This window comes from Coccomyxa subellipsoidea (assembly GCF_000258705.1).
Source record: "Coccomyxa subellipsoidea C-169, whole genome shotgun sequence".
NCBI lineage: Eukaryota > Viridiplantae > Chlorophyta > Trebouxiophyceae > Coccomyxaceae > Coccomyxa > Coccomyxa subellipsoidea.
In genome coordinates this window covers 1,065,815-1,078,105 of record NW_005178042.1, presented here as the reverse complement: position 1 = coordinate 1,078,105, position 12,291 = coordinate 1,065,815, and the positions used below count along the sequence as shown (strand labels likewise).

The 12,291-nt window shown below is 54.0% G+C and overlaps 3 protein-coding genes across 3 annotated transcripts; 1 reads left to right on the top strand and 2 right to left on the bottom strand.

Moving 5' to 3' along the window:
• Positions 1 to 334: 334 nt before the first annotated feature.
• On the bottom strand, positions 335 to 2,866 carry COCSUDRAFT_26596 (hypothetical protein; the record flags this gene model as incomplete). The annotated part of the gene is made up of 7 exons (XM_005651711.1): positions 2,386 to 2,866; positions 2,199 to 2,261; positions 1,748 to 2,021; positions 1,566 to 1,629; positions 1,305 to 1,458; positions 1,002 to 1,177; positions 335 to 693 (listed from the first exon to the last, which is right to left on the bottom strand). The coding sequence occupies exons 1-7, from the start codon at positions 2,748 to 2,750 to the stop codon at positions 335 to 337; spliced, it is 1,455 nt and encodes a 484-aa protein (XP_005651768.1). The 5' UTR covers positions 2,751 to 2,866.
• A 2,012-nt stretch (positions 2,867 to 4,878) lies between these two features.
• On the top strand, positions 4,879 to 9,183 carry COCSUDRAFT_38953 (hypothetical protein; the record flags this gene model as incomplete). The annotated part of the gene is made up of 11 exons (XM_005651710.1): positions 4,879 to 5,253; positions 5,784 to 5,951; positions 6,071 to 6,208; positions 6,333 to 6,524; positions 6,587 to 6,792; positions 6,966 to 7,152; positions 7,424 to 7,643; positions 7,983 to 8,164; positions 8,423 to 8,581; positions 8,703 to 8,790; positions 8,927 to 9,183. 11 exons carry the CDS (start codon positions 4,879 to 4,881, stop codon positions 9,181 to 9,183), a joined length of 2,172 nt encoding a protein of 723 aa, XP_005651767.1.
• A 293-nt stretch (positions 9,184 to 9,476) lies between these two features.
• Positions 9,477 to 11,767, bottom strand: COCSUDRAFT_11028 (P-loop containing nucleoside triphosphate hydrolase protein; the record flags this gene model as incomplete). Its single annotated transcript, XM_005651709.1, has 9 exons — positions 9,477 to 9,566; positions 9,752 to 9,952; positions 10,122 to 10,238; positions 10,375 to 10,515; positions 10,689 to 10,859; positions 11,041 to 11,190; positions 11,307 to 11,417; positions 11,545 to 11,610; positions 11,750 to 11,767. 9 exons carry the CDS (start codon positions 11,765 to 11,767, stop codon positions 9,477 to 9,479), a joined length of 1,065 nt encoding a protein of 354 aa, XP_005651766.1.
• Positions 11,768 to 12,291: the final 524 nt, after the last annotated feature.

Here is a 12,291-nt window from a genome sequence, read left to right as displayed (position 1 = left end):
TGCCCGGCATAAATCCAAATTAGCAGAAAGATCTCATGCTGAAAATCTTGACGAGCATCAAGGTGTCAATGCTCGATGCACGGCAGGGATGCAGCAAGGATGAGGAGGCGTGCCTGAGCCAGCAGGTCCTGGGTGGAGGGCCGGTGTGAGATCCTGCCCTCTTCCACACCTGCAAGACATTGCAAAATCTCAATTGATGTACACATCACAAGGCAGGCAACACCAATCAGCTGCCCCACATGCCTGATCACACTACAGCATCATGTCACAGGCAATGCTTCCTTGCCACTGCGAACTGGGCTCCAACTTCTCACTGCCACAAACCAGGTCCTTGTCACTCAGCCAGATGACATCGTGCTTGCTCCCATGGCTCCAAAAAATTTGCTGCAGGGTCATGAGGGGCGGCCGGGCCGCGCGCGCGCGCACCGGTGTTGCCGAAGATAAAGTCGAGGACGTTGAGGTACTTGGAGCGGAAGACGTCGCGGTGTCGGCCGCGGCCGTCGCTGTAGCAGTGCATGATGGCGGCGGCCGCGGCGGAGAACATGAGCACATCGATGCGCTTGGGCACGTCACGCCGGCGCGCCAGGCCCCACTCCACCAGGCACAGCGCGAACGACTCCAGCGCTCGCGACGCGCAGTAGATCGCCAGCTCCATGCGCCGCGACTTCTTCTCCACCAGTGTCGCCAGCCCGCCTGCGCATGGGAACGCCGCTATCATGATGCATGGCAATGTTCACTTCCAAAATCATGGCACATTTACAGGCAGGCAACTTAGACAACTGATCACCGGACGAGAAGATGGATGGGCTTGGATCCTTGCATGCTGGCAACCTGTGCTGATGCCATTGTGTGCATGCTCAGTAGAATTGCAATATACCGTATTGCCACTTGCACCCATTTTCTGGGTCAAAAGGGTCTTGTGCACTCCTAGACACAGTGCATCATGGATATTGACACGTGGAGTTACTGCTGTCAGCAAAAGTCAGCAGGTAGAGAGCCACCTGTCCAGCAGGAGGCGGCGATGACAGGAGGGGATGCGGATCGGGTGGCCTGGAAGCCCACGCAGGCGCCGCGCCAGCACAGCGTGCAGTACAGGCCCAGGAAGGCGCTGCTGCGCAGAGCGCCCTTGAACACCTTGGCCCATATTGCCAGCCCATCCTTCTCAAACAGCGCTTTCCTGTCAAGCAACCCCACATCATTCAAGCATGCTCATCTAGAGCTCTTGATATAACTTCACTTGAGTCTGCTGGACTGCATGGGCACATGTTACACGAGAGTGGCAATGGGGGAGATCTGAGCAGCACCTGTGCACAAGGATGGCTGGCAGAACGTAGACCGGCAGGTAGACTGGCAGGGCTCGCAGATACGCTCCAGGAAAGAATTTGGCGGCGGAGTATGAGCAGGTCTCGCCCTCATGGGCCCACTCACAAGGATGAGTGGCGACTGTGCCCTCATGCTCTGCATAAAAGAACTTGTGTTTGCACTGGTGACTGCAAACAAGTGATAGGCAGATACTAATCGGACAAGCAGCGAAATGGTATCAGAATTTGCACCCAAGTGCCCACCTGTGCCTTTCAGTGATTCTAGTGGGCCAGGCGGGATGCCTCGCCAGTTGCGCTCCGACAGTTCCTGAGCAAGCGCACACCGGTCAATCTACTGCTAATGCTCCCAAACATAATCGGCTGGGCTGGAATGAGGTCACATCATGCATGTTGGTGCTGGTAAACTGCTGCTAGTGGCAGCGCACCCTTGCAGCTTTGTAGAACCAGAGCTCCTTGCCGCCGTGGTGATTGAGGAAGTGCACAAAGGTGGCTGGCAGCGTCTGGGGCTTGCAGATCCAGGAGTAGCCGATCTGGCTCGTGCATGCGCACATGAGCGCTGTGTCTCCGTGGCGCCACCGGGTCGGGGTGAGCAGCCGCTGCACAGGCTTCGGTGCGTCCGGCTTGTTGCCGCAGCGCACTAGGAGTGTTAGGCCACGCAGCAGGATGTAGATGGCCAGGCTGTTGTGCCGCGTCTTGGGCCTGCATGCAGCATCAGTTCAGTGACAGCAAACATGGTCTGTATGGCCAATGGGAAGGAATAATGAGGCACGTTTAAAGCATGCAGTCTTGTCAGTCTATTCCCAAGCTGAAAGGTGCCAAAATGGACTCCTCGAGGTCGGGGAGAGGCCATTGTTGCCATCTTGCATGAAAAATTACCCTGTCAATAGAAGTGATGGTCCTGCCAGAGCTCCGGCGAGAAATGCTCTCCATCGTGCAGTTCTACAGCACATTGCAGCGGTTACAAGATCCAGCAAGTGTGAACGTCCTCAGAGGATGGAGTCCTTTGCTAGGGCTTCTAATAACTCATATACATACATTGACAGCCACAGACACATCCACGCACCGCTCCTTCCCGAACAAAGCGGCTATGCCTTCGTCCACAGACACGAAGATGCCTGCAAATGCTCCCAAGAAGCCAGTGTAGCGCAGAGTGTCTGCGATCATGTCCGACACTGGCTGTGTCCTGGCATTCTTCTTACGACTCAAGATGATGGAGAAAATGAATTTGAGGAGGTGCAATCCACCGCGAAGGCAGAAACCGGTGGCAGCACCCCGAAAGATAGCATTGCAGTACCTCGCCCACGCCCTTTCATGGTCAAAGTCCTTCAAGGAAACAAGGTGCAAGGCTCTGATGGTGGACAAAGCAGACTTCTTTGGCTCTGTTTTGGATACCAGGAGCCCAGTCTCTGCATCAGGCTCGGCGTCCATCGTCAAGCATCAGTGATGCGATGTCCAACGGTGAAATCGAAGCACTGACACCGAGCCGTCACACCTGCACCTGATGCAGGCTGCACCAAGAATTCTCTTGCAAATTGATTTTACGTCGAGACCAGATTTGAGGCGTCATTGCTTTGCATGCAAGGTTGAACAGATCGAGACCTCTTGGAGCTTCCCTGCCACGTCAGGAAGCTTCTCCCGCGACATTGATTAGGCTCCTTCTCGGAATTGTGCGGAGCAAGGAAGGCGAGAGGTGCTCATCCAAGCACGTCCTGGCTTATTGACATAATCACTGCTTGACTACGGTGTTCTTTTGCCGCACCTGGGCACAAGTCCTTGTTTGGCACATTTGCAAGCATCACCGTCGCTTTAAGCTGAAGTGCAGCCTCTGCTATGATTACAGCCTACTATTTTCTTCATCAAGCAATTCACAATGCGCTTCTGTTTGTGTATCAGAGCATGTGATGATGAGCAATACTCCGGCATGCCGAACGCAAAATGAGGAGGTCATGCACACCTGAACCTGAGGCTGCTGGGGAGACCAGCGACGATGAAAACGACTCCCAGAACACATTGTATACGCAACTGCTGCTGTACGCCCTGGGCGTGTGTCTCGCAAACGGACTCTCAGCTACACTGGTGTGCGCTTGGGGAGTCCTCAGTGGCTTCAGGGATGCTGGGCTCTGGGCCCTTCTCTGCAGTGTGGCACTGAGGGACTTGAAGGGATGGCTTGTGCAGTTCTGGCAAGAGCGGCTGGTGCAAGAGAGGTGCCCTTCATCCACCTTGCCTCTCACAACCTTTACCTTCCCTTAATGAGGGAAGGGAAACTTCAGACATGTCTACCAAATATGTCATCACAATTGGAGAAGGTGCTAGTCAGATTACCTTTACCCCGCTCAGAATGTCCTTCTTGTTCACAGGACGCTGCTGACTCTCAGCGTCGGATTGCTGCTCCTACCCTTGCGCGTGATTACTGATACAGCCGCAGACATTGTGGACATCCTGAAGAGGTGGAAGCAATATGCCTTGGAGTTTGAGGCAGACTCCCGCCGAGAGAAGGTGCCATGCTTTACACAAGCATGTCGCCAACTGTGCTGAATGGCCTAGCAGGTCTTGCCCTGACAGGACCTTTCCGTGCAGGCTGAAAGCTCGCGAGCTGCAAGGCAAGCAGCCAAAGATTCCGATGAGCCCCCTGCGTCTCCCACCGTGGACACAAAGCCCGCATCAGGTCTCCAGGCCGGCGAGCAGCCGCGGCTGCACAGGAGGAGCGCATTTGGGGGCCTCAGCCCAGACCCGCGGCGAGCCTCAACCAAGCGCGGCCGCAGCCGGCGCAAGCTTGCGTCCCAGACATCCAGCTCAGCCCAGGCACGACCTTCAGCTCGCCCTCCAGTACCATCCAATACTGACCAAGCACACTGGCGCTTACCTCATTGAGAACGAAGCTCATGGAACAGCTCAAGCTGTCTGTTTGCAGCACAGCAATGTTTCACTGTCCCTTGGAATCACCGCTTGCAAGGTGCTCGATGCTGTGCTCTTGATATACAGCGTATGCTTCTAGTGCTTTCAACAGCGTGTTTCTCCCTAGATGTGCTCGTATTTGGCAATGTAACATCGTCTGTCTGCAGGCGTTGGGGGCGCTGTCAGCCATCGCCAGGTTGGGATTCAAGGCGCTCAGGAGCACAGAGCGGCGGGGTTCGCGGCGTGTTCAGCCACTGCCGGCCACGCGCCAGCGGGACAGGGCGCACCAGCGAGCTCAGGCCCTCTTCCGGTGGCTTCTGCGCGCCTGCCTGCTCTATGAGCTGTCCAGCTGGTGTGGTCCATTCCCTCCCCATGTGCAGGCCACTGCCTCCATGCTGCCTGGATAAGAACGCATGCAGGATGTATGTGAACGATAGAGGAATTGAAAAAAAAAGCTACTGTGGTAGTGAACAACAATATTCCGGTTCACTATCTGCACTCCTCTTGCAGATATAGATGCACGGAAAGTGCCTCGCTGGCAAATGCGGACAGCTGAGCCTGGCGGGATCCGCTGGGAAACAATGTAGTAGTCTGTGGATCGGGATATGGGAGCATATCTCATGTGGAGTGTGTGCCTTGGGACAGGTTTGTGCGGTCCTGGATGGCGGCGCTTCAGGTGGTGCTGGTGTGCGGCACACTGCTGATGGCACTGGGGCTGGTGCCTTTCCTGTACTTTGTCGCCCACTGGTACCTGATGCAGGGCTCGCCCCTTGAGACATGGGACTCCCCCCCCAGGAGCCTCATCAGGCGCCTGAGCTCCAGAGGCGAGCGGGGAAAGCCCTTGGCCAGTGACGGCAACAGAGGGGTGCAGTCCCCATCTCAGCAGCCTGAGAAGTCTCCCAAGGAAAGCCTGCCGGATGAGCCAAAAGCTGATGGGAAGCAAGGAAGGTCCATTTCCTTTCAGGAGTTGGACAGCGTGCAGGAGGCGAGTGAAAGCAGAAAGCAGATGGATGTGACCAGAGGGGCAGAGGAAGAGGTCAGCTTACATCCAGATAGGAGACGCAGCAGCTTGAGCAACACTCTGAAGCAGAGATGCTCCTCTTCAAAGGCAATGACCCCCCCCCCGGCTTTGCCCTTGCACACTTGCCCTTTGATGCATCCTTCTGTGCAGACAGCAGTTGCAAGGGTGCTTGTGCCTGCATTATTCTCAAAGGTTTGGCAGCTGACATTTTATTGTTTGCACAGACTCTGCTGTTGACTGGCTGGGACTCGTTGAAAAGGATGTACTATGCTGTGGATGCTGCTGTGAGGCGCAGCCTTCACAATAGCATGCACACCCTGGTCACGGTGAAGAGCCACCACCTCCCATGCATGCTTATATGCCACCAGAATAGTGGAACTCTGTCATGTAGGACATGGTAGCGGTGACGCCCTTGTGGCCACTGTGCTCTCATATAAACGGCAAAGACACACAATGTCTCCCATCAAACAGATTATGAGGCCTGCAACAAATGAATTTGCAGATTAAAATATCCAGTGGCTCACGTGCTGCTGGGGTATGGGCAGGTGGGGCTCATTGTGGGCCTGCTTGTCGGGACGGTTGGAGCTGGCACCTTTGTGGGCCTGCAGATTGCGCAGGAGGGCAGGACAGCCGTGCTGGCTGTCACTGAGGCGCTGCCCACATGGTCCTTGAAGTCCAGCAGCAGTGAGCAGCACACGGCGCTGGCACGACAGGTAGCAGCACTGTGCAACCTCTGTGTTTGACGCTGTGCAACAATGCAGGCAATGGGTGTGTTTGTCATGAGAGTGTAGTAGTTTGTGGGCCTGCAAGAGCGACAAATGGTGGGTTACAGGGGCACAGGCACTGGCAAGTGTGGCTGCGAGAATGGCAAGGGACTCTCATGACAGCGACAGAACGCAACGTGCCATCTGTCTACTCCTGGCTTGAGGCCCAAGTGGATGAGATTGTGCGAGCAAACAACCTCACTCAGGTGAGTACCTTTTTGGTAATGAACGCTCAATACTCACTCCGTGATTCACATTCCAGCTTGCTGCAAAGCTAGTGCATAATGCATGCTCTTCTGGGCTGTAGCAGGGATGTGTGCTGTGGTACAGGTGATGCAGGACTTGAAGGTGGTCTCTGCAACACTCCGGTCGCCAAAGCCCTGCAGCGCAGGAGAGAGGCGAGCTCTGGTGGTGGCCAGGGTGAAGGCCAAGCTGCATGCACGCAGCACAGATGCCCGCTTGCAGTACCTGTCAGAGGAGGTACCACATATTTTCCCTTCTTTAGATCGCCTCTTCCGAAAGGTAGTTTTACTAGGCCATGAACCAGGGATGCTGACAAAAAACTGGTGCTTTGGTGCTTGCAGGTGAGAAGGAAGAAAGAGAGCTTAGCAGCAGCTTTGCAGGTGTATGAGCAACCAATGAGCAGACCACCCAGCAACTCATCTGCTGAAGCCATCACACCTAAAGACAAGGAGGCAGGCAGTGAAAGGACCATGGAAATGGAGGAAGCAGTCGCTGCAGCTGATGCAGAACAGCAGATGGCAAAGGCAGCCCTTGCAGATGCTGTCAGGTGCGCAACACCCGCCCCAACCAGCCATCCTGCTCTAAGCAAAGCACCTCAGTCCATGATTGCTTGAGGCTGGCCCACTGCAGAACAGGTTCCTATACCCGTATCCCACTGCTTCATTGCCTGGTGCTGCTCTCCAATTAGTGTCTGAATTACCGGCATTAGTCATGGCACAGGGAGGATGAGGTGGCCCAGCAGGAGCTGGAGACAGCAGAGCGGCTGCTGAGCCGCTGCTCTGGGGTTGATAGCTCGGGAGCGGCGCAGGTGCAGAGCGGAGCTGCGCGCCAGCTGATGCAGCGGCTTCAGGCAGCCTACGCCGACATGTGGCAGCTGCAGCTGAGGGAGGGCCTCCACGAGCTCCTGGTCAGTGCTGCTCCTTCAGGTTCCTCTATTCTGCAAAATTTGAAGCACAGCCATTGCAGAGACCAGTGATTTTGACAGATCATTTGGAATTTGTGATTTGACGGCACAAGGGAATCTGGCAGGCGGATCACATGCAGGCGTTGGATATAAGGGAGAGCCAGTGGAGAGGCAGCTGTTCAGATTCTGTTTTGTTCTCGCGACTAGGCTACAATTGTGCTCATCGCAGCACCTCTCACAAGACATTGCTGAGACTGACTGGGCGATGCACCAGGCGGTGGCGAGGGATGCGATATTACTGGCAAGGGAGGTGATGTCGGGCAAGGGGCAGGCGTCGTCGGGGGAGCTGAACGCGCTGCAGCGCATTGCGGCGGCCGCCTCGGAGCCGCTGCTGGCGCTCGGCCGCTCCGCCGGAGCGGTGATCTTCAGCGGCCTCGGCAGCACCACTGCTGTCGCTTTCACGAGCGGCCTCGGCATTCTCCGCCTGGGCGTTGGTGCGCCCTCACATTTGCTCTGTGAGCCATGGAATTTTGGTTGATGTCAGAAGGATGTCACCGACATCTGGTGGGTGTTGCCCCTTGTGGTACTCACTAGGCAAGTGTTTCCTTCAACACGCTTTTCTCCTCCACAAGTCCCCTGTGAGTGTTTATCATGCTCATCCTATGATGAATCATGATGGGTCAGCTCTGTCTGAAGAGAGGGCTACCTTGACTCCTAGAAGAAGCAATATTTGTTGCATGTGACCTGAATGGGAATGCATTGCATTGTCTCTTGTTGCTGGGTAGCTGTGGCAGGGGCCGCCTTCAGTGACTGCAGGGAAATGTGTTGTGCAGGGGTGGTGCAAGCGGGCGTGCAGTTCACGCTTTTTTTTGCGCTGCTGTACTACCTGCTCGCGGCCGAGGCGGACCCGCTGCTGTACGCGGTGCGGCTGCTGCCGCTGTCGGACAACGGGCGCCAGCAGGCTGCTACAGCGCTCTCTGATGCCCTGCGCGGCGTTTTTCTCTGCGCGCTGAAGGTGCCCTTCTGCCACTCTATCTTTAGATACTTCACAAAATCGGAGAGATTGTGGCCTTCCTCTCAAGGCCCTTCTGCCACTTTATCACTTGGAGCTCCACACAATCATATGGTTGAATTTGTGGCCTTTCTCTCAGTTATAAAAATTTGCATGATCCTGCTAAAAATTTGCCAAGTTTGCCGAGTCAGGTGACAAGGGTCAAGATTTTATCTGAACATATGAAAGCTTGAGCGCTGACTGCTTGCTTGGTTTGTGCAGCTGGCGCTCTTTCATGCCGGCTTCACCTGGCTGACATTGCGCATATTCCGCGTGCACTTCGTGTATGCCACGACAGTGGCGGCAGCGGCGACTGCAATGCTCCCTCTGATCCCATCCTGGCTCGTGGCAGTGCCTGCTGCTCTGCAGCTCGTCATCCAGGTGCTCATCTCTTTGCATGCAATGCATGACACTCCTGTCGGCCCAATCTTGAGACGTCCATGCTCAGAGACTTTGAAATGAGCTTGTCTCATTAAGAGGAAGGAATGTGTCCTTTGTGCAGGATCGTGTGTTGGCTGCTGTCCTGCTGCTTGGTGCCCACTTTGGGGCGTGGTTCCTGGCCGATGAAATCATCCTTTCAGAGATCCCAGGTAACCATTTTTTAAGAAATTTTTACATAAAGTGTAAAGACAGTGTTGCGCTCGTGAGCATAAGCTGTCTGACGGGATCCTGACTAGTTAGATTTGATTTCTGCATCAGCATATTTGATCTGGACTTATTTTGCAGGTTCCCACCCATACCTGACGGGCTTGGGCATCATTGGGGGCATGTACACGTTTGACAACCCGCTGCAGGGGGCCATTGTGGGCCCCATGCTGCTGTCCCTGCTCAGCGTCTTCTACAACCTGCACTCCCAGTTCATGGGCAGCAGCAAGCTTATGCCCATCAGCAGCTTCCCTGGCAGCCAAAGGGCCTCCATCAGCCGCAGCTCATCCTTCGACTCCAATTTTTCACGCTTCAGGGTGCCTCCGACTATTAGCTAAGTTTATTGGATTTGGACGTGTGATCCATGTTGGTCTAGGTGCTGATGCTGGCCCAAAGGTATGGGTTTGCCTACTGTCAGGTCCAAGACAACATTGTGAAGCTTTAATTTGGACTTTGAGAACAAGCAGAATTGCTTCTGTAAATAGGCCGTTTCATAATGTCTATTTCAGTGTGCCCAGAATGGTGGCAACAATCACAACTTACTGTTTGCTGCTTGCAATCGCGCGCAAAGAATGTAATAGCGTATTTTATTCTGGAAAAATCAGTATTAAAGATGCCAATGAGCCAGCGTCTAGCCCAGCACAGCAATGCTCCATGACTTGTACTCGCTCATGAACTTTGCAACAAACGCCTCCAAGTGATAGATGGCCTTCTGGCCCTCCTGCAATCATTAATGGGCGATGCAGCAGTCAGAAAATACTGTTCCTCACCATCCACCCTCCAACACCTTGATAAATGCACCAGCTGGTGTCCAAGCATTCTGCATGCAGTGGCAGACATCGCGGGCCAACTCATGCATGCACAGGAGAACACCTCATAAAAGGGGTTATAAGAGCAAATTTTTACCTGCAAGCGATGCTCATAGAAGGCGGCGAGCTCGATGGTTTTGTGGCGCAGTTCGTCGTCAAGTTTGCGAGAGAGCTGCATAGCTAAAGTGCGCAAGATGAGCTCAGCCGGGAGGCAGTTCACCAGCAGCTCATACAGCTTCCCCCTGACCTCGTACAGCCTCTTGGGCGATTGCTCCTGCAGAATGAATGCCGCTATCTCCTGCACGGAGCACCCACAATCTGCTTCTTCACTCAACCATTCATGCGAACGGAAAAAATGCCTTGCATGCAGTAGTGATATAGTGGGCATTGTCTGATGCAACACCACATGGGAGAACACAAAGGGATGTGTACTACTGGACAGCAGGGTCAGGCCCAGTAGTGCAGACCTGGATGTACATTTCCCAGTCCGGCAGCTGCACAGACTGGGCCTCAGTGAAGGGGTACTGAGTCACACGGCAAGTCTCAAGAGTCAGCAACGCCCTCCTGAGGTTGCGGTCAGACATCTGCAATGCACACAGGCTGAATCAAGACTGTGCTCTTGAGCATGCACAGCCGAACAGAAGTCACAATTACGAGCGCATGCATGTCAGCAAGGGACATGCCCCCAGCACATCCTCTGCCAGAGTCCGGGATTCTTACCTGGACAATGCGTTGACAGAGTGCATCTGGCAGCTGCACGTTCTCCTTCTGCGCTACATGCTGCAGGACGTGCTGTATCTCCGAGCCTGTCGGGCCTGGCACTCTCACACACAAGCATCTGCTGCGCAGGGGGTCGATCACCTGCAGCAGGACCAAATCGATTTACTTGGAATTCAAATTAAGTCCATGCATGTGACGTGCACATCATGCGCCAAATGACCTCTGCAGGAGGACAAGGCAGGGCCAAGGTCAGGGCCAGGCATGAAGTAACAATTTGTGAAGATTACACCCTTGAGACATGCATGAGGTCACACCTTGGACACATTGGAGCAGGAGAAGATGAGCCTGCAAGTGGCAGAGTACTTCTCCATGGTGCGCCTGAGGCTGTGCTGGGCCTCGCGCGACAACCTGTCCACCTCATTCAGCAGCAGCACCTTGTAGCCGCGCTGCCCCTTTAGCTCCAACGGCCGGTTCTTGCACATGTCCTGCGCATGCAACCCTCACACTTGCTGGGTATGCACATGACCAAACATCCAATTGTGCAGAGTACAATATCCCCTAGATATATGCTACTTATGACACGCAGCAGGACAAAAGGAACAAGGGCATCAGCGTGACAGTCAGTCATTGGTATCATGAAAAGGAAGATGGGCAGTGGAGTTCTACTTTGATGACTTCCTGCACCACATAGCGGTCCTGGTTGCCGACATCACTGGGGTTCAGCTCCACATGGTAGTTGCTTTGCACCGTGGTCAGCTCTATCTCTAGCTTACGGCTGGGCAGCTCAATCTTCCATGGCTTCGTCTCAACTTTGATCTGCACCATTGGCATGGCAAACACATCAGACATGCAAGGTGGTAGTTGGGGAAGAATCCGGTCGCTGCATTGGTTGGGCACTGCCTATCCACGCATTTCGATCCGGGCCTCTCTACCTTCTCGACAGCTGTTCCATATATTTCTCGCAAAAGGCCAAGGATCAGAGTCTTCTTGCCAGCCCCAGGTGGTCCATAAAAAAGGAGATGGGGACAATCGCCTGTAGTGACCTGCATTCACAAGGCAGAAGATGGTTTGACACTCAAATTTCGACCACAATGAGCCACAAGATGAGGACAGTGAAGCATCGTCAGCAGCTTTCATCATTGTGCAAGGCAGAATAGGAGGAGAGGATACCAGCTTTTTAAGACTTTCGCCAATATCCTGGTGGATGATCAAGTCATCTAGCGTCCGAGGGCGGTACTGTGCGCATGCAAACAACAGTCGAGAACTGTGACAGATGATGAACGACATGCATTCATAACAAGACAATTAAAAGCACGGCAAGGAAGAACTTCTAAATTTGATATGTCTTTATGAGTAGTTCGGCTCTTGGAATCACCTTATCAACCCACAGCATTGCACTTCTACAAAATCACGAGTGTGATTACGCAAAGACGCACTCCTTTCCCGAAACCAGCAAATGTTGTAGCCAGGACAGAGATCGATGATTTTGAAATATCATTTCAGCACACATTTGTAAGAAATAGGTTAACATTCAATCAATTGCCTGCACAGAGAGCACTCAGCTGTTAATGACTTGTCAGTGTGCTTTGCATGCTGCCACGTGCTGTGGAGATGACGTCACAGGGTAGGCAGTGCCAGCAGGCAGCTTTAGTGCACAACTGCATCATGCAATGAGTTGTATGTAACGAACGCAGTCTTACAACTCTTCTATGTAAGGCGGCGCACGTCTCACTGTGCCTGCCTGGTCATCCTCATGATCTTCCTCTGCACGATTCTGACTCCCAGCCAAGCGCGTGTCCCTCAACCTTTCCATGATAGAAGTTTGCACAGCATTTGAAGCTACTGCCAACTTCCCACCCTCTCCAACAGTACTCGCTTGGCTCAGTTCAGGCCTACTGCTGCTACTGGCCACTTCGG